This window comes from Gallinula chloropus, assembly GCF_964237585.1.
Source record: "Gallinula chloropus genome assembly, chromosome: 1".
Lineage (NCBI taxonomy): Eukaryota > Metazoa > Chordata > Aves > Gruiformes > Rallidae > Gallinula > Gallinula chloropus.
This window is the reverse complement of record NC_140085.1, coordinates 26,057,770-26,085,733: the sequence shown is the minus strand read 5'-3', so window position 1 is coordinate 26,085,733 and position 27,964 is coordinate 26,057,770. Positions and strand designations below refer to the sequence as shown.

Below are 27,964 nucleotides of genomic sequence, written 5' to 3'. Positions count from 1 at the left end.
ACCATCTTTACACAGAAGAGATTTCCCTGGGTTGGGGCTTCCTTCTCTGAGGGTTTACTCAAGACCAAAACACATGAGCGTTCTGCTCAGAGGGGGAGGTGAGAGGAACTATCGACAGGCAGCAGACAGAACCAAGCTCTGGTTGCTGTAACCCACCAAAAAAGAAATCATAAAAATTACAGAAAATAACAACAGATGAACGTGAGCATGAACAGTGCAATACAAGTTGTCACCAAACACACTCCCTTTGACATTTCACCTCCCAAAAGGCAGCGTGCACTGAGAGCCGTAAGTCCTGTGGTCAGCAGACAGCTTTTGAGCTCGAGGCTCAAAACACAGGCCAGTTCCTGGAAATAGCAATGCTGGGAGTTACGAGGAGGTGATGGATGCAAAAGCCATGGTGCTCTAGTCCATCTTCCATACCTTCATCTCTGGCCAGCTCCTCTTCTTGGCTTGCTCCTGGCTGACACTGCAAGTGCTGATTTCTGGAGAAATGGGCTCATAGGAGCGGAGAGACAAGCTTGCAGCGAGCAGGCCCATCTGGACACAGGTGTCTGTGTCATGCTCAGCAAGCATCCCTGCAAGCATTCCCGCCATTAAGCTGTGGAAAGAAAGACAGACAGTTTTGAACGCTGGGGAACAGCTTTGACCTCAGTAACATAGCCATTTTTTTTGGTAAAAGAGGTCATTTGGACCCAAACCAACACTTAGAGAGGCAGAATAAGTCACATTGGAGGGCTGAGGTTATAATGAAAAGTCTTTGCTTTTTTAATTATTTATTTTGTGATTTGGTGTAAGAAATAGTGCTATTTATTTGCTGCTTAATTGAGAAGTTGAGGTACTTTCCCATTCCACCACATTTTTCTCCCCAGTTTTCCAGGTGAGGTAGAAGGAAACAAGAGAGTGTAAGAAGGGAAGAACCTATTTTTCCCTTGTTCTCTAATTATTCTTTTCCACTTCTCCTTGCTGGTGCCTCATTAACACTCCCTCCTGTCCCCCAAAGAGACGAATGGGAAGAAAGGTAAAATTTCCATATGTATGCAGGAGTGGGGCAACAGGCACATCTGGGGGAAAAGAAATCTAAAGCTGGAATCAGCCTTTTATAAGCTGTAGCTGTGGTTTTCTATTTGAGATTTCCCAATAAAAGCCATGTGAGCACTTGGAACAAGAGTGGTCACTCGCCAGGCACCTTGCAGGGCACCAAGGAGACCATCAGGAGAAGGGGGTGATTTTGCCACCCTCCTGGCTGGCAGGGGGAAGGCTCCCTTGAGGCATGGATACATGTGGGGGTGTTGGTGATCGACTGGGAATAATTACTGTTTATTCACAGCCAAATGCAGTAATGATGCTCAGAAGCTAGGAAAGAACAAAGAAGTGAAAGAGAAGGGGGAAGATAATGACATCTGAGAGGAAGAAGCAAGAGCAGGAAAATGTGATGGCAGGGGGATTAATGAGCAAATCTATGGGGAAGGGAAAAAAGATTACTTTTCCTTTTTGTGCCCTGACTAATTACCTCAATAGCTTTTTACCCATAACAAAGGTACAAAAGATTACGGTTTTCACAAAGCCTTCAATCTCTCAGCAGCTCCAGAGGTTCAGAGTAAATATTTGGGGGAGCATCCCCTAGCAATGCCGTGCGCGGGCACGCGGTGTTATGTTGTCATGGCAGCCAGGTGTAGGGAGCAAACAGCCGCTGCACCCTGCTCCCATGCATGGCTCCTTGGGCAGCATCTCTGGAGTAGTAGGAGAGCTGCAAGGTCAAAGGCATGAGGTGCCCTGGGTTGCTGTTTCTGGATGTGCAGCATCCCCTGATGAGCTTCAGAAGTGGGGTGGGTGCACAGAGGACGAGCCATGAATGTCTTACACTCTGCTGCAGACTCCCCTGCAAATGCCAGCAGACTGGGCTTGGGTGACATTACCAGTTTATATCCCATGGAGATGGTGTGTACACCAGTGTAGTGCCTGGATGTAGTTTCCCAGCATTTCTAGCCTGCTTGGGCACCCTTACTCTGTGGAGCAGGGATTTCTGCAGCTCAGTGGAGCAGCTGGGGTTACAAGGAAGGACCTCCCTGGATGAACAAGGGGACTGTGAAAATTCCCACATGGACCTGGGCAAGGTACAGGCTCTTCAGAGGGATCTGAACAGACTGGACTGTTGACATTGGCTGAGACCAATGGGATGAATTTTAACATGGCCAAGTGTAGAGTGCTGCACATGGGACATAACAACCCCATGCAGCACTACAGGCTTGGGGGAGACTGGCTGGACAGCTGTCAGGCAGAGAAGGACCTGGGGGTGTTGGTTGACTGCAGGCTGAATATGAGCCAGCAGTGTGCCCAGGCGGCCAAGAAGGCCAATGGCATCTTGGCTTGTATCAAAACCAGTGTGGCCAGTAGGTCTAGGGAGGTAATTGTGCCCCTGTACTCGGCATTGGTGAGGCCACACCTTGAGTACTGTGTCCAGTTCTGGGCTCCCCACTGTAAGAAGGACATTGAGGTCCTTGAACGAGTCCAGAGAAGGGCAACCAGGCTGGTGAAGGGGCTGGAGGGCAAATCATATGAGGAGCAGCTGAGGGAGCTGGGGATGTTTAGCCTGGAGAAGAGGAGGCTGAGGGGAGACCTTATCACCACCTACAACTACCTGAAGGGAGGTTGTAGAGAGGTGGGCGATGGTCTCTTCAGCCAGGTGACAGGAGATAGGACAAGGGGAAATGGCATGAAGCTGTGCCAGGGCAGGTTTAGATTGGATATTAGAAAAAAACTTTTTACTGAAAGAGTTGTCAGGGGCTGGAACAGGCTGCCCAGGGAGGTGGTTGAGTCACCCTCCCTGGATGTGTTTAAAAAAAGGGTAGATGAGGTACTTAGGGATATGGTTTAGCTTAGGATGGGAATGGTTGGACTCAATGATCTTCAAAGGGCTCTTCCAACCTTGTTATTCTGTGATTCTGTGATTCTGTGGCCTGGAAACTGTGGGGAATGGGATTTCCAGATCCGTATGGCTTCAGAAATGGGAGCAGTAACAGGCCCCTAGCTTTCAGGTAGCTTTGGAAGCATTTGGAAACACTCCTGCATAACTCCATGGAGGTGTTTGGCAATGACATGCTTTATCTCACCTTTGGTTTCCCCTTAAGTAAAGCTTTAGAAAGGGAAAGGAAAGCCTAAAGACAAAGCTGTTTAGTTCACATTAGCTTCTAGAAAAATTGTCCTGCAGAGCAGATGGTGCCAAGAGGAGGCTGTGTCCCTGGAGGAGCTGGCAGAGTTTGGGCACATCTGCTGGAAGGAGTGAGCAAAGCTGAGCTTTCCTTAGGATGGGCTGACCCCACGGGGTTCCTCCCAGCCCCCCATTTCTCTGCTGTTATACCCACTGCTCTGAACAACACTTTGGTCTCCTTTGGAGAAAACCAGTTTGCAGTTGCATTCAACTCATTTCAGAGGTGATTTAGGACACATGGAGTGTTCCCTGGTGTTAAGTGGGTTACACTAGCTTGGGAAGAAGCTATTGATTGATTGATCTGTACTCAAATACTTGGGAATGCTGTAAGTTTCACAAAAGAAATCACAGAATATACTGAGAGGACCCATAAGGATCATCGAGTCCAACCCCAAGTGTTGCTATGTTGAGTTATTGGTAGGTGAGAGGAGAAAAATAAAAGGAAGTATCTGTCACGTACAGCCTTTCGGTGTAGCCCAGGGCACTGAAAGGATAGAATCAATTATCGTTGCATATGAAGCAAGAAGAATAAAACCCTGACTACTATACACAGTTTGACAAGTTAACAAGGAGCATAATCAGATGTTGCTCTGACAGACTGATCAGTGGGGCTAGGAATAATACCTGTCATTTCCTGCTCCTATGTGCAGTGTTGTGGTAACAGCCAGGCTCTTCTGAGGCATAAGCCATTGCTGGAGGCAAATGCAGACCCTGATGGAATGCTTTTATAGGGCAATTTTACCTATCGCACGGCAGTCCTGCTTCCATTAGGGAAGTGTGGTAGTACAGCAGGTAGTTAGAAAAGCAGCTTTGATGTAAGGTGCTTTCCTTTGCTTTTAGCAGCTCAGCCTGTACTAATTCCGAGCTACTGTATTGCCATGAAAGTCTTGGATCTTCAAGAAAAGCAAAACAATAATGGCAAGACTGCCTTCCGAGATGCTTGGGGGCACTTCCTTCAGCAAGCTGCTCATGGAACCACAGTAACCAGTCCTGTTCCTATGTCCTTGGTGCCTGTTCCTCAAGCAGCAGAGTGTTGTTTGCCTTTGCAGCAGAATTTCAAAGAAATCCAATTATGGCCCTACCACATTTAGCTGGAGAAGACAAAGGAGGGAGCAATATACCTGTCGCCGGCGCCTGAGACATTGACTATCTCCTCCCTGCTGATGCGGATGGCGGGGTAGTGGGTGGCACAGAGGCTGGAAGCAGCAGGCTGTGCGGGGAGAGAAGGTGGTGGTTATTGCCCATGCTGGTAGGGCCTGGTGTGGCTGATGCCATCCACACAGGCATGGATGCCAAAAGGAAAAGAAAAGGGAAGCAATAAAAAGAAGCAATAATCTTTCTCCTTCACACTTTGCAGGAGATCAGCGATGTAAAGGAAGCTTCCTGAACATGAAGCTTGCACTCATGAATATTCACAGTAAGCGCATTTCAGACTGGCTGACTACAAACACTGCTGCTAGGAGCCAGCAGGATGTGGACAGACAACTTGGTTTTCTTTCAGAGCTGCGTATTCCACCCCCGTACCACACACATTTGCCAGCAGTGATGCCACGTTTCCCAGGACTGCTGCCATGCCACCAGAAATAGCAACGGCGCGGTATGGTCCCAGAAAGAAGCAAGAGAAGAGCTCAGAGGTTGTTTTCTGTGCCCTTACCTGTTCATGAGCTCCTGGGCGAAGCGAGATTCTCCCTCCCAGGTTCCTGCCACATAGGAGGACACCGTGAGCACCGAGGGTCACCACCACACAGTGCAGGTGGGCCAGCAAAGGGTGGGCCAGGGCCATTGCAGTCTGGACAACATCCTCCAACCTGGATGGCAGCTCTTCAGAGAGCAGGGAGGAAAAACTGTGGTATAACTCCAAAGAACCTCAGCTGGACCTTCTATAGGCTGGCAGCCTATTTATGAGAACTGCTACTACTATTTATGAGCACTACTGTTTATCAGCACTTCTGAAATGTGGCTGATAGATTTTTTTTTACTTTAAATCATGGGAAATGTGTAATTCTCCACAGTTAGCCTTCCATGCCTCTATCTTATGATGAGGAAACCACTCCTCATGGGACTAAACATGTCTTTAAAGATCAAAAAACTGTGATGAAGCATGACTTCTTAGGTTTCCACCTGCATGTGGTTGGGCATTTAATTTCTGCACAGCGTAGTACTGTTGGAGTAGGTGCCTTCAGAGCATCATGCTTCAGAGACATGTTTACAAACCAGAGATTGTTCTCGTTTAGCTGATGAAGTAAGGCAAATAGGTGCTCTGGTTTTGGACAAGGAGCCACCCCAGGCCTACTGTGCTTTTTGACAGATCATCAGCCCGTCCAGGGCCATACAACCCACACAGAGATGGCTGTGATGTGGAAAACACCACGAGTGATTATGAATCCCCACTGTGTTATAACCTATTTGTTTGAAATGGAGCATGGAGCACAGAATGCTTCTCTCCAGGATCTAGGTTATCTAAAAGTGTGACTGATCCATCTGAGTACTCAATACCTGCTGGCAGAGGGTTCCCGAGGGTCCGATTTATTGCTCTTAGCTCTTGCAGGTTGGGGGAAATGTATGTGAGCGCTTTCCAGCTGTCTGAGAGGAATGGCTTAGAGGCCTTGTTCTCATCTGTTGGCTCATAGCACACTTCAAAACAACATTGCAATTGGTTAGCTCATTAATTAATTAGTGGTCCATCTCTACATCAGAGCAGGATGCAGCGTAGAAGGCTCAAAGTCATCTGCACAACTGGTGTTACACATGTAATCCATTAAAAACTTAAATACTATTTCCCCCGTGCTGGTGACAAGGGCTCCCAAGGTTTCCTTTCTGGGGTTCAGTAGTGATGCTGTTGCTTTTGGCTCATGGGAGATATAATCAGACTTGAGGTTTGTTATTCCTTTTAGCTGATTTTGGAGCCTCTGCCAGGTTTTAAGCAGACTGTCTCCTTCTTTGAGATCTGCTTTTAAAAATGAAGGCCTTACTCCAAACACTTAGGAAGCTTTGGGAAGGGCCCCCAGCGTACCAGGGGAGGGGAGGTATGCATTTTATGGGAAGTGGGAGAGAAATCCTCTCAGAAGGTGCCTTATTCTGAGAAGCAAACTATATTGCTGCTTAAACTGGCAGAAGCACATTCATTTGTACTTGCTTTGAGATTCAAAAAAAATCAGCTTTCCCTGGATGTCTGGCAGTGCCCAAGGGCTATAGCACCTACACTACAGGAAATGTAATTTAGCTGCAGAACGAGAAAGACTCAGAGAAAGCAGGGATGTTTCATCCATTTGAAATAGAGAGCAGTGTACAGAAAGGAGTACCAAGCAGTAAAGCACGTCAGGCCATAACTGGGCATCTCCAGTAAGGAGCAGTGGCGGGCATGCAGGGTGTGTGGAGGGTCTTGGCACACACACGGGTAGGAGCTGTGGGGCCAGGGATGGGTGAGTTCTTACCTGCTAGCTGATGCTCTCTAGCTAGTTGGCAGACGTACTGAATAGTAGAAAGAGGCACGTTTCCATCAATGCAAATTAGCGCGGCCTGGCACAGGTTCTCCTTAAACTGGGACACCTGGTGAAAATCCAGGACACAGAATAGAGACAGCTCGAGTCATTGCAGAGGGACAAAACGATTGCTATTCAGGCTCAGGGTGTAGGATTTTCCCTGATATTACAGTCCCTGACTCCCTAAGATCAAATTATTTTTCTATTTGTCTCATCTCCCCCTGCTCTTGTCCTTCCTCTGGACTCAACCCAGGCAGAGAAAGGTAGTTGCTGGCCCTTACTAGACCACTGTGGTACCCATGGGTCAGTCAGAGACCTGCAGGGAAAGGGAATGCTGCTATTCAGTGCCACCATGGGATTCCCTGGACTATGCCTGCCTTGACTACACCTTTGTTTGCTGCGCATGTCATTTAGGTGTCCTCTGTGCACAGTGCCTCCTGAGACAGGTTGTTCATCACAGTGTTTTATTCCTGGGTCCTACTAAATCGTGTAGGGATGGGGGACAAGTGGAGCAGTAGAGTGGGAAGCTGCAGTTCCCTCTTTTGGCTCTCTGAGGCCTCTCGACCACTGCCTGAACATCAGGCCGATGCTACAGGCACTCAAGAATCATCCCTCCCATGTCCCTGTTAATCCTGGCAGAAAGAAGATACTTTGCAGCAGGAGATTGGTTCAGAGTTTCCACCAGGCCACAGCTGCTTCACAAAGCTAGGGAGTATTAATCTGTCAGGTAATGGGTTTCTGCGCCAAGCCCTGGGAGAGGCAGGGTGGGGATGGAAGCAGGAGCAATGACCATATTTTTCCCTAGAAAGTCTCTGCCTCATGGATATCCCACTGGTGAGTAATTGGCACTTAATTTCCTTGTTGCTGTCAGTCATGAAGCACAGGCTTTTGTTTTGTCGACAAAAGAATAAGGTGGGAAGGAGGGTGCAGTGATGGGGCTTTCAGTGAATCAGGCCTTAATCACAGCAGCTTCCATTAGTCCTGACATTTGGAAGGTTTGGATGCGCTGAGCAGCAGTCCCTGTTGATAACGACTCAGCGTGTAGAAACAACAGGGAGGGGATAGAGCAGGAAAACTTGCTTTAACTGGCTTTCTGTCCATTTTTTGTGGGTTTGTTTTTTTTAATCCTAAATGGAGAAACACCATTATTTCTGCAGGTAGACTAGGTTTATTGCTGACTTTAAGGTGCCAAAAACAATAGGTTACCTGGGACTAGTTAATGAAGAAGATTGTGGCCTATATGTCAAGGGACGATAGTAGTGATGATACTGTATGGAGCAGAAACTCCATGCTGGAGTAGCTCCTCCATGCTGCTACCTCAGTGGCCAATGTCTGGAGTTGACTTTAGGATTTCCCACGTTCCCTCTGCATACCCACTCCCTCCCAGTACAGCTTTGCTGGTTGCCTCTTGTCACACATTCCCACTCCTTCTCCTAAGAAAAAGGTTACAAATCAGATGGAATGCGTACGTATTGCTCAGTTATCTGGAGGTGGATGTCCATATCTCCCAAGCCGACGCTGAGCTCCCCAGCACTGGTGATCACAGCACAGTAAGTGGCTGTGCTCTTCCCCTCCAGCTGAAGGACAGCGCTCATGTCCTAAAACAGGGAGGAGAATTATAGTTATACAAGGACCATGTTTCTCTTCCCAGCAAGACTCAGCTCATTCTTTGTGTCCACCTGATCAGCTTGCTGTTCTCCCTTCCCCCTTGAGATATGCAACATTTCAGAGGTATCTTGGTCTAGACAATCCTGGCAGATGGCTAGTTTTTAATATCTGCAATGAAAGAGATGCCACAGGTTCAAGAAATCACATAGTAAAGGACAGTGACAGGCCTCTGCCATGCAGTTCCATAGGTTGTGTTTCTGTCGAGTGGCAGAAGCGCTGCTTGTTCCAGCCACCCGTTTATCCATTCCCACAGCTTGTGGGACACTTCAGTGCCTGCCAGTGTGCTGGGCAAGTCTTGGTGGCATGCTCCAGCTAGTGGTTACACCAGCCACCTCACTGACCGCACAGCCTGATTTGGAGGACAGGTTTGGAGCCATTTTTATGGCAGTGTCACAGACATAGCTACAAGGCGTCCTTCCTCTGTGGGTCTTTTGAATGATCTGCTTAGAGAGTTTGGGACATTTCTTGGAAGACATATGCAGATGGATAAATGCAAACCCCTCCCCCAGCAGCTCACAGGGAAGTTGGGAGGTTTTAAGGAAAGAGTCCTCCTCTCCAACACTGGTAGTAATGGGAAGGATTGCTTGGCTGCTGGTCAGCTAATCTTCCCTTGGGAGACTGCTCACTTTGATGGCACAAACTCTGCTCTGCTGGGAAGAGGAGGGATTATAGACCTGCTGCTATGAAGCCTTTATAAAGCAAAAAGAGTCCTTGTTCTTATTGATTTAATTACTGAGTTGCTCAGGTAGCCACAACTAAGGGCTAATGTGCTCTGTTTGGATACCAGGACCCTAAGGGCACTAATAGATTTAATGGCCCTGACCATCCTCACCTGGGGTCTCCATGCACACCCCTGGCTCATCTTCAGCATTACCTCTCCACCATGAAGGTGCCTAACGTCTTGGGTTGGGGTTGTTCTCTTATCTGCTCTGCTTCCTGGCTGGTGGTGAGGTTCTGCCCTGCTGTCCCTGATGGACTCCTGCCACTCCTGGCTCCCTGACCTCAGGGGGCAAGCTGCTGCTGAAGTCAGGTATTCCTCTGGTGTGCATTTAGGGGGGTGTATGCAGCTGTTGTGGGGGAATACCACTAATCTGAACTTGGAAGGTGTCCAGCATAGGCTCCTGGATACAGGTTTTCTGTGTTTCATGTTCTACTCAAACCAGGCTGGTTTTGGTACTGCTTTTCTATCCACAGGGCCAGGTTTTGTGTATTTCTTGGAGTGCTTAGGCCTTCCTAGAAGTTGTCATGGTTCCTCCTGATTTACCTACCTCTCTCTCTCTTTCAAGCAGTGCTCCCTGGAACTGAATTCAGAGCCCATGGTTCAGACTCCAACCTGTACATACATCTAGCCTGTACTTTGTGGGGGTGGCTCCTTGCCTTCACATTGTCTGTAACTAAAAGAGCATTGAATTTTTACTCTTAGTCGGATAGAAGGTGGCTCTTATGTCTGCCAGGCTTGAGAAGGCTTTTCCCACTACATACCGTGGTCATTTCCACACCTGAGGTGCCACTGCTGTGCAACGTACCATGTGGTGACAGTAGCGCAGGATGGACTCGGAATGTTCATCCCTCCCTATGGCAGATAAAAAGAGCGGAGCCAGCCCAAGACGGCTTAAGCAATCTACAAGCAAATGTAAACAAAAGATGTTAATAAATCCCTCAGAGTGCTGTGAACACAGTGACAGCCTGTGTAGGATGAGCATCTGTAGGAAAGCCCTCTCCCTAAAAACTGAAAACGTCCACCAGTCCCTGTCTAGAAGGAGGTTCAAGATGAAAATGACTGGCTGGGGTTGAGTGGGGTGATCTACTTCTGCCTGCTGCACTGTCACTCTGAGTTCTTGGTGGGGTTTGGAACATCTGGGAGCAAAGGAAAAGAAAAGAAGGGGGAAGAAACTTGTGCACTTCCCTGGCATCTCCTTTACCATCACAGGCATGTGGGATTTCCCGTGGTGCTTCTGTGCAGCGCCATTCCTGGTGCTGGCCTTCCCACACTGCTGTTCCCACCATGGCATCTTACTAGAACCACCAAATCTGAATGGATTAGTGGGAAATGCTTCCCCCTTTCCCTTCCAGTTACCACAAATTACCTCAGTGGGTGGCACAGCTGGCTTTTTTTTTTTCTTCTCCCCCCTCAAACTTTTCTATTTGTGAGCAGAAGTGATGATAGACTTGTGTTAGGGAGATTTGGGAAAGGTCAAAAAGGCAGGAATGATCTTAAAATCATTCTGTGATCTACTGTTGCAATACCCGAACTCTCCTGCTGCTTTCTGGTGGAGCACCAGGTCCAGCGTGATCCCTTTCTGTTCTCAACGACTGCAGCCCTTTCTCTTCCACAGCACCTGCTGCACTTCAGTACCGCTTGTCTGTGGTGCATGGGTGACCGCTGAATAAGCCCACTCCTTTCAAGTTCTTACTCAAGACGTACTTCTGTTGTGACTGCAACCTGGCATCAGTTCAAGGCCAGGGCCAGGCAGTCACTGGACATCACTGATGCTTATTTAACTTTGATTTGGGGTCACTGTGCTATATATTAGTTAACTTGATACCTGTGGACCTTTCTCTTTTCCTGACCGCAGGTCCCTCCCCTCTTACTCTTGGAGTGCCCCCCGCCTTTTGCAGGCAGCCTGCCCACCGGTGTAGTGCCTAACGCGTCCCAGATCTCAGCAGTGCTCAAGAGCTCCTGCTGCTGCAGGAACACCGAGGGCCAGATCGCAGCTGGCTCGCACCCCCAGGCAAACCCAAGCACTAGGCACCTGCCAAGTTTCTTCCAACGCCGCCAAAGGTTCGTCTCACTCTTCCAGCGTTTGTTTGCCCACCACCCTGGAAGAATAAATTGTTAATTGGCAAAACTGGGAGGGCTGCTGGGCATAGGTACTATGTTTTCCTTAGCATGTGAAGTTGATGCTGCTGAAATGTAGGTCAGCTATTAGAGGGGGTAGAAGCCATCTAGCTACCAGAGTGAGAGTGATGCAAGCCTCTGAAGAGAGATCAGTTTGATCTCCCCACGTGTTGCTATTTTGGTTTTATTTGCTAAGACCTCTTCTTACAACACTAACAAGTGATTCAGTCAATACAAGCAGCCCTCTGAATTTCCCTGTTTACATCAGCACTGGGACTCCACAGCTGCTGACCCAGACCTGAAGGGTTCTGCAGCTGCCTCCCAGGCATCTTAGCTACTCCCACAAGCAGTGTGGGGTTTTTGTTGTTTGGTGTTTTGGGGTTGGCTTTTTTCCCTCTTTGAAGGTAAAATGAGATTTGTTACCTTTGCCTATGCTGCTTCTGTGCTTTACTTGTGGAAAGATCTGTTTCGGTGTCTGAATACTTCTTCACTCATCGTTCTCTTCCCAAACATCTCCCTTGTCAAATAGATCCATCTTTTCCACCTCTCTTTGCCTGCCTCTGCCTTTGACTCATCTGTCCATCTGCCAGTCTTTTGCAAACAGCCAAACTGTCAGAACATAGGTGGTCCCTCACACATGTCCTCCCTTTTCTAATTCATCTGCCAGAAGAATTACATCAGTAAGAACTCAGATGGGCTTCATATGACTATCAAATACTTTAAAAGTCCTTGTTTTATAAAATCCTGAAACCTATTTTCCATTTCTGAAGACAGACTGCCACTGGTAGTCATAATGATCTTCACTGTTACCTTGGAGCCTTCCAGAGGATGCTGAGTGTTTGGGTGGGAAGCGCTGAAGCATGTGCATGCCCATAGCAGCAGCTCCTGGCCCAGACTCTGTCCTAACAGAGAGATGCTTGTCTCTCTCCTAAACACGTAAATGCAGTAAGGAATACTCAGCCTCCAACCTGTCACTGCTCTCTCAAAACTAACACTGAAGCTCCCCAAAGATTCTTCTTCCCCTGTGCAAAGCTGTAGGCCTGTCCTTGGCACACAGTGCTTTCTTCTGCGTCCAGCCCTGACTGAACAGGCTGCTCTCTCAGCTAAATGTGCTCTTTTACTACTCCCTTCTGCAGTCCAGGCTTTTGTCTGTTGTGACTCTCCCCAGCTCTGCAGTCTGTAAGACTTGGTGCTAATTCTTGATGCCTTTGCTATTCTGTCTGGCAGTTCTCCAAGCCTCAAACTGCTCAGACCACCTGAGCAGAACTGCCAGGCAACCTATGGCCTCTGTTCATCCTTCCACTACTTGTCACTCCTCATCAACCTGGATGCCCTTCTGTTACTTTTGCTCACGCTCCTTGGGAATTGCTGGGTACTGCCAGGAATGACGTTATTTCTATCATCTGCAGCTGTCTCCTGTTGAGTACTGCAGATTCCAAAAGCGTTGAGCTTGGTATTTTCACTCTGAAGTTCACTATCCATAAAACCCCATGAAAAGAGGGTACTAAGGCCATGAACATGAACTCTATTTTATGCAGCTTTGCTACCTGTTTTTCCAAATTGATGTTAGCAGGGCTGTTGAAAATACTCCTGGAGTCCTTTCATTGCCTGGCATGCTGACCTTCTCTTTCAGCCCCCCACAAATCCCAAAGGCAGAATTTCAGGATTTTTAGGCCAAGCCTTGCCCTAACAGCTGATGTGCCAGCCCCAGGTACATCTCACCAGGCTCAGGGGTCCAGCTGTGGGTGACCTCTGCTGTTGTACAACCCCACGGGGCCTCTTTAAAGCAACAGGTGGGTGCAGTGAGAGTGAAACTAGCAGCCTGCATTTGAAGGAAAAGGAACTGCTGTCTGTCATCACACCTTGCCAGCTTAGCTGGCAATGCCAAGCCTAAACACTACTTTGGTATCTCTTCTATGTTGTGCTCGGGTGGGGCTGGCTGAGATAAAAGAACTCAGATGAAAATGGGCTTGCTGAAATGATTCCAAGTAAGACTGGGCTGGCTTTCTGGCAATATTTCAGAGAACTGAGAGTCTCTGGAACCTTCTTCTATGTCCTCAGAGGTTTGAATTCCTAATGTAAAAATGAGACTCTGCTCAGCTTCTGGGTATCCTGAGTTATAGCCATAATGCTTCTTCCAGCACCTTTCTCCGAGCAAGGTCACGCATCCTCTGCAGGTCAGACACTTATAAAGCACTTTGCTTCTGGATAGCCTCCAAAGTCACATGGGAATTACAGCTGCCTTCTTGGTGAGACAGCATGAAGTGTGAACAGCACCCCAGTGCTCCACAACAAACTCAGCATGTGTAAGGGTGAGACCTGCTGGGTGCTGAGCCCTTTGAAAAAAAAATCTCTTTAAAAGCCAAAACAAAGCTATGCTGTTGAGAGTGCCTTTTCCTCTGTGCCTAACCACAACAGCTGTCAGCAGGAACATTTTGGCTGTCAGTTCCAACATCCTCCTGCAGCTTGGCATTTGGGTAGCTGCCATGATGGACCATCAGCTCTAGGGCTTGCTGGTATAGAGAAGGGCAGCTAATGCCTTGCTTTTTCATGCAACATTAAAACCTCCTTTTTCCTCTTCACCCATCAGCTGTTCCTGACAGGGCCTGTAGCTGCCCTTAGCCCCTCACCACACCATGGGTGGTCCAGGGATCTGCATTCACATCTAATGTGCCAAGGGATGGCTGCACATTCTTGGCCACAGCTTAGCTCCTTGTCCTGAGAGCCGAGTGTGGGGTATGTGTGTTACCAGTTAGATCACAGCTGAAGCAGTTGAACTTTTGGTTTTGCAAGCTTTCATAACTGATGCTGCAGCACATGTCGCCCCTGACCATTATCATACCATTTGGCCTCTGTGTCACTGAATAGTGACACAGAATAGCTGTTCTTAAGGACAGCTTCCCCAGCACATCTTCCCCATCTGACTGAGAAGCCTTCACAGACTGCCCCATCTGACAGCAAGAGCTTCCTGCTCCACCTACCAGCATAGAATAATTTGAGACACATAACAACTTTTGAGGAAGCCTCATTACCTCAATCACCAAAATTGTATAGGCCATGCAAATGTCTTTCATGTGCCCAGGGATGTCCCAGATCTGCTCCACTTGGCTTCTTGGTTGTTTCTTGGTCAAACTAAATTGACAGGGAAAGGCTCTGGTAGCATTTAAAATGTTGTCTTTTTTTTAAGCACTCTTTTTTTTTTTTATTTTTTATGACTCAAATCCTTTATGACTAAGGAAGCTGGATCTCTTGTTCAACTGTAACTGTGTCAGCACTACTCTTCTCAAAGGTTTCTTACTGCTGGGGGTTGTCTGCACAGCCGCTCTTGCTCCTATTCATGCTGCTTTCCATAGCTAAGACAGTCCCAGGCACACAGAGCTGGCTCTTACCTGGGGATCTCCTCCCTGTAGGGTCTGTCCTTGAATGAGAGGTTGTCAGAGCGCAGTGACAGGCTTTACTCATTGCTTCTAGCTCTTTGCATATGTGTTTTGAGAGTGCCCGGGGCAGCTCTTCTGCTAAAGAGCTCTTTGGGCTTATGGCATCAGAGAGTAGCCCCAAGGCACCCTAACATGGACTGCAGGGGCCAAAGTCATATGTGGAGATTGTAAAGATGATACACTGCTCTGTCCCTGTCTCAAGTGCTGGGGATAGTGACTTTCAGCATGAGAACAGAGTACATTTGGATGTATGTCAGCCTATGTCAGTCCACTGCCCACCTAGACATCACACCAAATATACAGCACTGCACCTCCCAAGTGTGTGCATAGAGACATGTGGCTATCACACAGGGAAACTGTCTTCCTCTCCACCCTCCTTTGGCTTGGCCCATCTGTAAAAGTAGCTGGAAATGGCAGCAGTGCTAAGAAAACCGCTATAGATACAGTACCAGGATGACAGGGTTCTGCGCCTTGGCTATAAAGTCAACGTTGATACCTCCAATCACCACCTTTATGAGGGAAGAAAGAAGTAAAAAATGGTTGGAAGGACTTGAGGAAAACAATCTGCAGGTCGTCTTTGCTTTCTCTAGTCACTTTTCCCACCCCCTTTTCCCACCCCCTTGAGAGCTGCCTAATTTCTAGCATGAAGGCCTGTGCATATGTTGGGTGGTGAGGCACAGGTCTGTACATCCTGATGAGAAAGTACTGAATTCTCTTCTCTACATTGCTTTCTGAAGGATGCCTGCTTGCAGCCAGCCCCAGCGTGGCAGGTGGGATGTTACTGTGCACACACACATATGGGTGCTGACGGTTTCTCTCTGTGGTCATAGAGTAACGTAAGTTGCATGGGTCTGGTCATGTCAGTGCCCTTGAAGCCATCTCTCCTGGGACAATTTCTGACATACCAAACCTCAGAACACATTCAAGCTCTGCTGTGTAAAAAAAGTAAAGAAAATGGGGAAGAAAGAGGCAGGAAAATGCAGTAATTTCTCACAAGCTCCCCGGAGAAACTGCCGTACCCAGTGACACTTTATGGATCACTGTCTTACTGTCCTACAAAGCCAGAAAAAGCAGTAGAGCTCCACAAAACAGGAAGCTTCCAGATTCTTTGGGGACATTCAGCTGTTTTTTTCTCACTCCATCAAATGCTGGGTTATTGCCTCTGGAGTCACTGCCCTCTTTTATGTTGACAAATCCTATTGCAAATGGGTTTTAGAAAATTTTTCATCTCTGGAAAGACTTCTTAAAATAGATTTCCTATAAACTGCGTGCCACACACAGAATCCAAGAGACTGAATAGAGTATTAGGGTTATAATGGATCTTGTTTGGGATATGCTGTACCTCTTGTAATTTCAGCAATCATGAGCAGGAGGCCAACAAAATGAGATATTTATAAAACGTGTGTGGATCAGCAGCTCAAAATACCTCCCTCGACCCTCTTCCAGGTCTACTCCTGTAGTCACAAGTTCCCTGGCACCAGGAACAATACAGCTGAAGTTGTACATGAGGGCACAGTAAAAGGTGAAAAGGTGATTAAAGTTTTAATGGATTTGATAGTCTACAACTTAATGGGATTAGGCCACTGTCAGTGCTTGTTCCCTGTAAATGTTGATGGGGGAGGAGGAGGATATTTATCTGAGAAGAAAAAATTCTAAAGAGAGAATGTCTGCCAGCATGAAGCAGGATTGGTTGCTGGCTGAGTCACCTTTTACTTTTGGGAATGGATATAAATTTATCCTGCTGTCAGCCTTGTATAGAGGGCTGCAGGGGACTCACTGGCTGAGGTGGGGTTGTGTCCTCTCGCCGAAGCAGGTTCCCCTTCCTTCTGGCCTTCTGCAGTTTGCTAAGGGCCACTGCAATGCAGCTGCCCACTCTGGCGTTGTTCTGGATCAGAGCGAGGTCTGTTTGGCATTTCTTTGAGGAAAAGAAAATAAAAAACCCAGCAAGAGCAACCTGTCAGAAGCCTATGTAGGAGCTGCCTAGAGAGAGGAAGCAGACAATGCACGCTGTGAGACTTGACAGATTTGATCCCCCTATACCATAATCCTTTGGGGGCACATACACTGCACTGCACGAACACCCCAAAGCTTTAATTTTTTTTCATTTTCCTCCCACTGTGTCCACAGAGAGGAAACCTGTCATCTTCATTTGACAGCTGGGAAACAGAAGCCAACCTCATGGAGAAAAGAGAAGGTGAAGTGCTTAAACTAGAACCAAGTGCTTAAACTAGAACCAAGCATCTAAGAACCTCAGAGGATCTTGGCCAGTTTTTCCCAAAGGAGATGCCTACTGAGCTTTTTGCCAAGTCTCTAAAAGTGATGTATATTTTTTAGCAGTTTCACTAGGGACAGAGTATCAGAGGCTTTGAAAGCCCCACTTTGTGGCTTCATAGAGCTCTAGTAGCGCAAAATCCCGTTACCTGTTTACCCTAACTGACCAGGTCTCCCTAGAAGGCTGTCAGCAGAGCCTGGATGTGAACCCGACTTTCCCAGAGCCTATGCCAGCATCCCAGCCAGTAGATCTACTTTTGACTTGCATGTGTAAAAGGATTCCTGCTCAGACAGGGGTGTTTTTCTTCCAAGACTCTCTTGTTCTGTACCCACATGAAGAGCTGGATAAGGCAGTGTGATGTACAGCACACTGCTCTGGGAAGCCCAGGTACCTTCCCGTACACAATCCCACCACAATCAACAGTGTCCTGAGGTTCCATCACAGAGCAGGCAAGCTCAGTGATCAGATGGGAAGGATCTCTTTGGGCTGTGGACCACCTGCTGTCTGTGCTGGCCTCCAATTTTTAATGCAAAATCAAACAAGGACAGACAAAGCAGAATGCAGTTGCTAAGCTCTCATCTGTTTGCAGATACTGAAGTGTTTGCCCCTCACTAGACTGTCAATAAAAATGACAGTGTTTTCCAACAAGCATTATCAGCAGAGATATGAAGTACATTAGCATAGTTGGGAGTTTTTTCCCCTGTTCTGTAAAAGGATACTGGAGTCCACTGATTTCCCATTGGTTAATTCACTGATCTTCTGCAACATAAAAGGGGTCAGTTCTTTGCCTGTGATCCCTTTGGACCTGCAAATGAAAAGAAAATAACTGCAGATGCGAAGGGCTGAGCTGAAAGAGCATCAGAGGAGAAGCGCTGCTGCTAGTAGATAATTTATCTCCATAACCACATCCCATGAAATGTCCTGAAAACAAGCTTCAGGTTAGATAAAACTACGGTTGAAAGCATGCTGCAGGCTCACCCACGCCCAAGGTAAAGCTGGGCTACAGCCCCTGTGACAGTGTCCCTGAAGCCATTTACTTCTCCAAGACCACTGTGTGAGCAAAGGACAGGGCTTAGGTTGCTTCTCACCTGGCTTCACCAAGAGCTTGTTGGATGGCCTCTTCGATGACCTGGGCTGAGGCAGCTCTCTCCTGGGGACAGGGCACTGCTATCAGCACCCCACTTCTCAGGCCTAGCCCCAACATGCTGGCTGGGAGAGGACAGGCAGATCGTTAGCAGTTCTCCCTGGATGAATTAAATGCTGAAGGAAAAGGACAAGGAAGAGTGGGCACGAGATGAATGAACCCATGGTGCCAGGGCTCCTGTTGTTAGCTGCCCCAAGGATGGGTTTTTTTCCAGCTACTCATCAATTTACATCTACCTATTTATTTCAAGTCTCTCTGTACAATATAAGGGACAAAGATTTTTTTTTTGAAAGAAAACCAATCCTAGCTCTGAAGTCCCTGAAACTGGTTTTGTAAGCACATTAGCATACGTGTTCCCTCACCAGTGTGAACAAAATGTGTATGAGCACGCCAAGGTGGCTGCAGCTAGTTAGAAAACTTGTAAAGACTGAACTTCCCTGCTCCTTTATTCTTGAAGCACTAAAGCAGGAATGGGGGAAGCAGGATGGCTTGTTTTTAGGGAAAAACTCTTCTCCAAAGTTAAAAAAGAAAGTGCCCTATCTAAGGTGAATTTTATGACCCTCTTTTCCAGGGCCCTACATGGGCCTTTTCCTTCTGAAACACACCGATGAGTTCAGCTGCCTCCTCTTCATCCCGGACGTGATATGGTGCCTGGAAGCCACTCTGGCGTGAGAAGAAGGCTGGGAACTCCCTTGACTCTCCAAAGGCAGCCACGCAGACTCCCTGAGTCTCCTGCAGCAGTGGTGAGACAAGCAGGTAAGCAGTGGAGGGAAAGGGGACTCACCAAGAGAATGCTGCTTTTTCCTCCTATCCAGCTAGAAACAGCCTTTTGCTGGCACAAGGTTTGGTTATTTTACTATATCCCATTCTATTTCATTCTACCACCACCATTTTTCAAAGCAGAGCCAGACCTGGTAACTGGTCAGACAGCATCTGGCCTACTGAGACAAGGGAGCCATGCATGTCCTCTGCTTGTGCTCAGAGCTGATCAGAAGCCATGAGTGGCTGGCAGTAGCACAATACTGAGTCCAGCGTAACAACCTGTGATCTGACGCTATGTCATGAGCTGACAGGAACATAAATGAGTTCTGTTTGCAATTGAGAAGTACTGACACTGGCTGTCTCCTGAAGTGCTGGCCCTGCTGGCTTACACCATACCAAACCTTAAAAAGCGACTCTACTGAAAATCATCTTGAATCCCATTTTAATTCTGATTTTTAGGGTTTGATGGATCTAGCTTGCCTGATCCATCAGTTCTGGAGCATTCTCCCAGAAATGCAAGTTTAAAGCCAGAGAAACAGGGCATGGCTAGTGCTGCCCTTGGCCTCAGCTGGAACAGCTGCTGGAACAGCCCTTTGGGCATCAATAGATTTATGTTAGGGAGCAGCTCAGTGCTTGTATAGCCTGAGGACTACAGAACTGTAAATATGGCTTCACATCCTCTCAACAGTCACTTCTAAAAGTGTTAGGCCTAATACCAGCCCCAACACCATCGGACATTCTGTACACAAAGTACAATGTTATCTGCTTTCAGGCTCAGCAGCCCACTCTACCTACCAGATATTCCAGTGTCCTGCCAATATCGAGGATAGACTTGACTCCTGCAGATACAACAGCAACTGGAGTTCGTCCTAGCTCTGTCAAATCAGCACTCACGTCCAGAGCTGTCAAAGGAGAAGCGGTCATTGTGTGGGTGATTGTGTCATACTCCAAGCTGATGTGATCTGCCCTCTTAAAAAGCCATAATCTGCCTGGGACGCCACTGCCAGCTTTTGTAGCCATTTAGATCCACAAACACATTTTACAGGTTTAGATTGTGCCTTTAGGTGTTGAGATTGAGAGAGATATTGACAAAAAAAAAGTCATAAGGCTTAGGGCAGAGGTGTGGCCTTACACGGTGTCTCTCTGCTCTTTGACCACATCGATAAGCAGCATGCAAAAATCCAATAGGAAGGAAAGAAGATGTTATAAAGTAAGGAGGAAGCTCAAGGAAATGGAATATAATTTAAGTAGATTTTGATGTTTGGTATTGACATCACTGCCCAAAAAAAGTGCCGCAGAAGGTCTGCTGACCTCAGGAAACTCCCTGGTCTGGAATTTATATCACATCTGAAAGGGATGGCATCCAGCGGGCCCGTGTGCTTCTGCTATGCTAGGTGTATATATGGCTAAGAAGAGAGAACGTATTTCAAGGTCACAAACTACACTGCCAAGGCTGGGCCATTTTCCAAAGAAAAGCACGCACCTCTGACATAAACCAGGACCTAAGTCTCTTTTGCAGTGAGACTCTCCTTCTTCTCAGCTGAGAGGGAGTCGATAACAACACTGTGCTCGGTCACCAGTATCAGGTTATCCAGCCATTACAAAGTGGGAGGGGTACAGTCAGCTCCTGTTGCACCAGCAAACAATATTCAATAACCCCATGTAAGCTAAGGATAAACTTCCACCCTCTTAACTACTGGCCCATGCTCAAGAAAAATATTTTGAAGCTTCTGGGAAGGAGATACTGGGGAGAAAACAACTGCAGTACGGTCAGGGAGAATAACTTGAATCTCTTCTGAAAAGACAGTTGCTGCAGGACAGATGGGGACAAAGACGGAATGAAGTAAACCAGCATCAACCCAAAGTAGAATGTATTGATTTTCTTACTGTTCTCTCCTCCCCGATGGACGCCTCCTATGCCACCCGTCACAAACACAGGGATCCCTGCTTTGTGTGCAGCAATCATTGTTCCAGACACAGTAGTGCCACCGGACAAGCCCTGCCAGGGGACAACCAGTCACAGTCAGCACCCAGGGTGGCCCCGAGAATACCACATACAGGCAGCTATGGTTGTGGTCTGCCCTATGCAATGTCAGAACAGCCTGCTGTCACCAGCTGATGAGTGAAATTCGGATACAAATATTCTACAAGGAATCCCTGTCCCTGCTGCGTGAACCACTCTTGCCCTGATGACAGCAAAAGCCTTTGTTCTCCAGGGCTTTCCAACCAGAAGGCTTTGTGGGCAGCTAGTGTCACCTTAAGCGCTGTGCATTACTCAGGGTGGCCTGCATGTCACATCGTTCACATGTAACGTGATGATGCCTTATCACTGCAATGGGAATATTCTTAGCCAAGTGCTCACGGCTTGCCAGCTGATCCAGAATGACTTTTAGGAGCCCTGTTTCATGATTGCTATTCCCTTACTCTCTTGTGCTTTGTATGTAGGACGAAGTTTGAGTTTACCAATAAGATGTCACTTTACATGACATCTTTAAGAGGTTTAAATGCCACATGGCTTAAAGCTGTAGAGCACTGCACTATTGCTGTACAGAAAACACCTCAATAGAAAGTCTGCATACCACACCTGGCTGAGGACAAAAGGAAGATCTCTCCGAGACACTTTAGCTACATTTTTACTGCTTGCCAGGAACTCCAGTTCCTCGTCTGTGAGTCCCACGTGGATTCGACCCCTTAAAATACCCACAGTGGCTGGGACTGCTCCATTTGTTGTTACAATTTCTTCCACTTCTCTGGCCATGCTAGAATAAGACAAACAAGACAGCAGTCACAAAATGAGTGAAGCAAACAATCAGACAAGAAAACTGGCATGTTTGATGGTTATCACTCCCAGTTTTATATAGTTACTGTGATTTCGGCTAAGTCCAGTTCCTCTTCTGAATCTTCCTAACAACAGAAGTCTTTGCACTTGGATTTGCAGAAGTGCAGAGCTCCTAATTTCAGGGCAGCAATGTCCAATCTCTGTGCTTCAGCTTTGAGAAAAATCACTTGGTTTACAGGCAAATCTAGTTGTACAACAGACTACTGAAAGTAGGGTTCTTCTCAGAGTAGGACCTTTCTCTATTGCCTATTCCTCCTCTGATATTATAGACCTCCACGTAAACCCCATGTAATTCAAGCTCATATGACTGGGATGTATTTTCAACAACACAGGCAATTAGATATGGAGTAACAACAGTGACAAAATGCTGCAGCCTGAGGATACTCTAGGGCTGCAGTATAGGTCTTGCTAAGCTTTGCAGGTTCTATACTTGACATCGGTACACTATCCTTTTTAAGAGAAGCAGCTTCCCCCTTTCTGAGCTATCTGTACATATGCTAGGCAATCTTTAACTACTGAAACAACCTCCTCCCCCAAACCAAATTTTAAAAGCTTCATTCTAAGACAGAATGTCAGGCAAAATAATGACCAGGTAAAAAGCAAGATGGAAAATCAATACCAAAACCTTCCTGTACTTTCTGGAAGAAAGGATGGAGAGGAGAGTGCAGTGATTTCTGGCACTAACTCAATGAAACACAGATCTACTGAACATCAATAAATAAAGAGTAGAAGTGGGGTGGGGTTCTATGCAGGGCACAGAAAACAGCAAGAGGGACCAGAAGCTCTGAGTAGCACTAACAAACAGATTTCACTATTGTGCTCCAGTCCTCTTTGCATTACAAAAGATATACTGAAAGAAAGTGCAGAGTGTTTTCAATGTCTGTACAAAGTAGGAAGCTGAAAAGGCTGGTAGCTCTCTTACAGCAGACGATGGCATTATCTGCTGCCACATTTTAAAGGAAGCCAGAAATTTAAGGTGTTGGATAAGGAGGTAAATAGGTACCCCTTATGTGTCCTTAAAAGTCCAAATGCAATTGTTTTAAACTGGGGCTCATATTCTGCATGCCTAGCAACCTGACATTTCCAGTCACTTTTAGAAGGGTTTTGGCTGGACCAAGAATACTGATACCAATCCACCAGTTACATGTTTTGTTCTTACAACTTTGTTGAATGAGGAACATCACAATCTACCACCTCAGATTCTGAGGATAGGCCATGCCGTGTGTAATGATGGTGCTTTCCAAGGCTACGACTGGCCTCCCCTCCATCAGGGCTTCCTGTACAGAGGGCTGAATCCTGAAATAAGCACCTGGGGATAAATGCAGAAAAGTAAATTATGTGTGTGGGTATTTGCAGTAACTACTGAGCTGTTTTATAAAAGTCAAATTGTCATCATCACAACAAATTTATCCCACTCTTCAGCTGTTCTCTGAGGTGAATTCACAAATAACTTAATGAAAACTAAAGCTGTGTTTTATGTAAGTGAAGTACTTGCAAAATATCTCTACTGTTAATATGAGTAATAATCTTCATCAACATCGAGTGCTCCTCTGCCACCAGATTTGCAACTGGTTTGTCATTAGCTCCAGTAACGTCACTTTAAAGTACCATTACTGTGAACACACTGAGCCCTGCAACCATGCCCAAAGAATGTGTTTTAAAAGAGTGGAAGCACCAAGGATACCATAGTAACTCAGTATACTGTAAGACTTTCACACATTGAGACTACTGCTGCTCTTTGATGTGCTCCCTGAATACTGCCAGCAAAGTCCCTGCTGCATTCAGAACAAAAAAATGTTTTCCTCCCAGGAACTGTTTCAGAATATGCTACTCACCATGCAGAAATCTTCTCACCTGGGTGGTCCCACATGCCACAGCAGATACATGTCTTCCTAGGCTATAGGTTATCTTCCTAATCATCTTGTGCATACAGATGGTCCTACCATAACAGAAGTCAGGTAGAAACAAAAGAGGTAATTTAGCAATGATGTGACTGTGGGAAGCTAAACATACCATCTTTTGGAAGGCAAACAACCCTTGCCCAGGAAATTGCAAGGAGACTCTTGGTGTTTTAAGCATGAGCCAGGGTGTCAAAGCAAAATGTTAAGCTGCAGAAATGGAGTTGGAAGAGTTCACCTAGACCACTGTCAATGCTGGGCTGAAGTCGTGGTGGAGCAGAGGAAAGGATGAGAAGTAACAAACTAAAGAGTTTAAAAGTAGGCATACTTTTAATTTCCAAAGCTACTTGCTTGTGACAAACTGCAGGCTCAGCCACTGCCACCTCCAACTTGGAGGATCACAAGGAGAAATCTACACAGCAGGCACAGGGAGAGGAATGCTATAAAGAGATGGACCTGGGTTTTGTCGGGTGTCTAGGAGGAGACAAGCAGCTCAATAAAGGCAGACTCTGAGTATAGCAGACTGGAACTACAAGAAGGAAAGAGCAGCTTTCCCCAGAGCCAGGAGTGCTTTATGTATGCTCACAGTTACATCATCCTTCTTAGTGCAAAGCCTTGGAAGCAGAGTGGCAATTCAGCCCCAGCAACAAACTCCAGAACTCCTCTGGTCTCTTAGCAACTCCTATTCACTTTAATTAAATTCATTTCCAAACAGAGAAAGAGGGGGAGAGAGTTGTAAAGGTTAAGAGACTGGTCTGGACTGGGCCTCCGGGCAGTTTCACTCAATGCCTGGCTGCTTCACATATTTTCCATGGGCATTTGGCCATACCCCTCCAGCCCATCAACTCCCATTACCCCTTCACCAGGAGGAAAGAATTCCTGTCTTCAGTCCTTCATACCTATTCCTAATTTAGTCGGTAAATTAATTGGGATATAGTACTGTGTTTGTGTTACATTTAGAAGAGTGTGTCTCTGATCTCAATACAGCACGATATGACAGGGATACAGAACTGCCTTACACCCAGGAGGAGGGGTGGGGGGGGTTTCCAAATCTAAAGACTTCAGCTACACATGACAGCTTGGGCTGTGTAACACAGGAAAACAGGGACCAGCTCTGCTAGACATCAAGACAGATGTTGCCATAAGAAGAAATACACACCTGACTGAAACTGTAAGACTTTTTTCCACTTTCCAATCATTTGAAAGACAAAAAGCCTGATTAAGTTTATGGAGTCATAGCATGACATGGAAGTGGCGAAAGCTTCATGCTTCATGCTGACGACATCTGCCTGTGCAGTGCTAAGTTCAGCCGCCTGAGGAGTTCATGCAAATGTTCTGGTATGGCTGGGTACATGTGTGTACACACCCCTCACTCTCCGGGGCAAAGTCAGCTTTGGAATAAATTCATTAAGCAAACAAGGTTAGGCCAAGGATCAGTGGAGCTGCTGGAGCTGTGGTCTGAACTTTAACAGCTCCCCTGACTCCAAAGTGCAACAGCCAGGAGTGCCCAAGCTGTGCTGGCTGGTGGGTAAAAACCAGCCAGTCACCACCTGAAACCCAACACAAATTAGTTGATGCCGGCTGGAAGCCCAGCCAACACGCACCCAGAGCTGGCTGAAGGAGTTTCGAAGCTTGGCAAGTTTTGCAGCCGAGACCCATCCGACCTTTCGCCTTGTAAAGAAACTTTGCAGATTCCTCCTGCAAGTTGCAAGCAGCTCTAGCCCAGACCGGCTTTCCTCCCTCCTCCAAACCGTCCCTGCTCGCCTCCCCTTGCGATCGATCCGACCTCATGGAGCAATGGCCTAGCGTGTCTCTTACCTCTGGGCGTCCGTCTCCCTAGGGAGGCTGGGTGGGTGCTGGGTAGGTACTGGAGTGGTGCCTGGGCAGCCCTGGGAGAAGGCGTGGGGGGGGGGGGGCGGCTGCAGCATGGGGGTGCGCAGGCCTGTGCTCCTGGCTGAGAGAGCCCATTTATTATTAACCACAGGCGCAGCTGAGCTCCGCAACTGCTCGCTGCCCGGGGTGCAGGGGGCCATTTCGCGACAGGGCGAGGAAAGCTTCTGTGATTAGTTCTGTTCACACGGTGCCAGATTCCTCCCTCACTCTTTCAAAGACTTTTCTCGGTTTTCAGATTCCTTGGCCGCTAGATTTTTATTTTTTTTTTTTTAAATCAGTGAATTCATTGCTCACTAAAGCAATGCCTCTGCAGACTGAGCCTCTTTGTGCTTGTTCCTAAAAAGCAGGGGAACTGCATTCATGCCTCCCCCCCTGAACTTCACCAAACGCAGCTGTTAAGCTCTTTCTTCTCAGGGTAAGAGCTCTACCCAGCCCCTGGCGTCCCTGGCGAGGAAAACTGTGGGTCTAAAGTCAGTTTTGGCAATCCTCTGTACAATGCAGACACCTGGCTGCACCGAGAACACAAGCTGGGTTCACAGAGGAAAAACTATTGTAGTCTCCTACTGTAAAGACAACCTATTGTAGCAGTTCTAGAGTGACTTTCAAATGAATAAATCTTTGTCCCTCATAAAAAAAAGCCATGCTACTTTCAGCTCTAATGTACTGATTTTATGCGTTTCGATTTTATATTCCAACAGAAAATATGAGAGTTGAGAGTTAAATGGCTACCCACAAAGGAATTGATTTACAGGATAAAAGACAGACATGATTCTATGCACCTTCCATGCATAGCATAAAGCTAGCTAAAGTAATAACTAATGTATTGCTGAAGTAATCAGTGTCAGGGATTTTTTACTGCAATCCATTAATGAGGAAATTGTAAAACATAGGTTGTTAAAGCAGCATTTGCACTTTACACTTGTCCCTTTCAAAAGAAGTTTCCTGCAACTTGTGGTTAGCTCGGCAATCACGCATGTACTCTTATTTTCTACATCCTTCCAATCTTTTCAACTAAACACAGCCAGGGAAACTTTAAACAAAGCTTGCTATGTTACAAAGACAATCCGCCTCTGACTTCTGCTATGCGGTCTGCAGGGAATTTACTTACAGGCATGATAGATTGCACTCTCCGATACCATAAATGGATACTAAAGATTTCATGAATGTTATCTTCTTCCTGGGGGGCTGGGTAGCTAGATGTATGGAAAAGAAAATGTGTAGGTAAAATTATATTTTTGAAAAATATACAGAAATTATAATGACATCTCTTTTACTTTCTGTTAGATCTATTTGGAAAGACTGCAGTACTGTAGAAACCTATCTGTGCTATCACTTTTTCGGCATGCTACAGGTCACTTCGTTTCCAGCTCTAAAAAGCAAGATCATTTCAAGACAATCTTAAGCAGTAAGCACCCAGTTCAGCCTGCTGTATCAGATAAGTCAGGGCTAAGAGTGTGTTGCCTGATTTGCCATTTTTCTCCTCAAACCATGTGGAAAAACACCCTGTTGGGTTCTTAGCTCATAGGTCTCCGAGACAAACCAGGGCCGCTCTAGCAGCTCTCTGAGGTCACTCCTACAGTCTTGTGCACATCCCAGGTTTTGAATTTGTGACCAAATGGGCAATTTTCAAAGGATAACCCCATCTTTTGCTCTACAGGAAAGCCACTGAGGCTTGCTAAACCAGGAAGAGAATGGTCTGCTTTGATAGGGGCTGGCCCCAGCAAGGCAAGCTGGATACGTCGTTCCCAGCATGTTTCTGAAATGGGGTATATGGCTGATGATGGTATAGGGCTAGGGCAACAGGACCACACTGTGTGGGTGACTGGGAAAAGAGAAAGCCTTGGAGAACAGCTGGAGACAGTTTCTGTAGGAAACTGTTAGGGCTGCGTGTAACTCCTTCATCTGCTTCCTGCAGTGTTAGTTGATACTCTAGTCCTGTCTGCCTGCAGTGACCCAGAGACCTTGCTGCTGGTACTTCCCCCTCCAGGCCTCTGAAGCAGAGGTTAATATTAAACAGGTTGCTGGGTAAAATGGGAGCTATTGGGAACAAAGAAATCACCATGGAAAATTCCTACTGCCTGCTGGGAGCTGGGCCCTCAGGCCACCCTTGCATTTTTATCTCAGAGTGATTCCTACCCCATAACCACCTCCTCTGAAACCTTTTCTCTCTCAGGGGCGTTTCTACCAAAGGCATTAGGGAAATGAGAAGCTGCGCATTAATTTTGTCACACTGGCATGTCTGTCTGTCTTGGGACAGTATTTTCCTTTCCCTGTGTACCTGATTTGCAAGAGTCTATTAACACACAGCAGTTCTGTGAGCTGGAACGTGCTTATTGGTGTGTCTCTGTTGTGAAGCATGTTTCTAGGCCACCAGTATCCAAGAGATATACTAGGGACTTGCCACACTTATTTAACCATTTATTTCTTTAACCTTCAATACAAAGGCCTGACAAAGCCACTCCTTAGTGACTTCACCTGTCACTAAAGGCTTATATCCTTGCACTTTCATCAGCAGATTT

General features: G+C 46.8%; 1 protein-coding gene across 1 annotated transcript; it reads right to left on the bottom strand.

The window, feature by feature from the left end:
• Positions 1 to 27: 27 nt before the first annotated feature.
• LOC311202599 (uncharacterized protein) lies at positions 28 to 23,583 on the bottom strand (the record flags this gene model as incomplete). Its single annotated transcript, XM_084277188.1, has 18 exons — positions 28 to 601; positions 4,333 to 4,421; positions 4,866 to 5,032; positions 5,708 to 5,845; positions 6,646 to 6,760; positions 8,163 to 8,291; positions 9,888 to 9,982; positions 11,115 to 11,181; positions 15,087 to 15,146; positions 16,415 to 16,539; positions 17,629 to 17,714; positions 17,998 to 18,118; positions 18,659 to 18,785; positions 19,611 to 19,717; positions 20,703 to 20,814; positions 21,400 to 21,574; positions 22,849 to 22,963; positions 23,490 to 23,583. The coding sequence occupies 18 exons, from the start codon at positions 23,581 to 23,583 to the stop codon at positions 406 to 408; spliced, it is 2,118 nt and encodes a 705-aa protein (XP_084133314.1). The 3' UTR covers positions 28 to 405.
• Between the last annotated feature and the right edge of the window lie 4,381 nt (positions 23,584 to 27,964).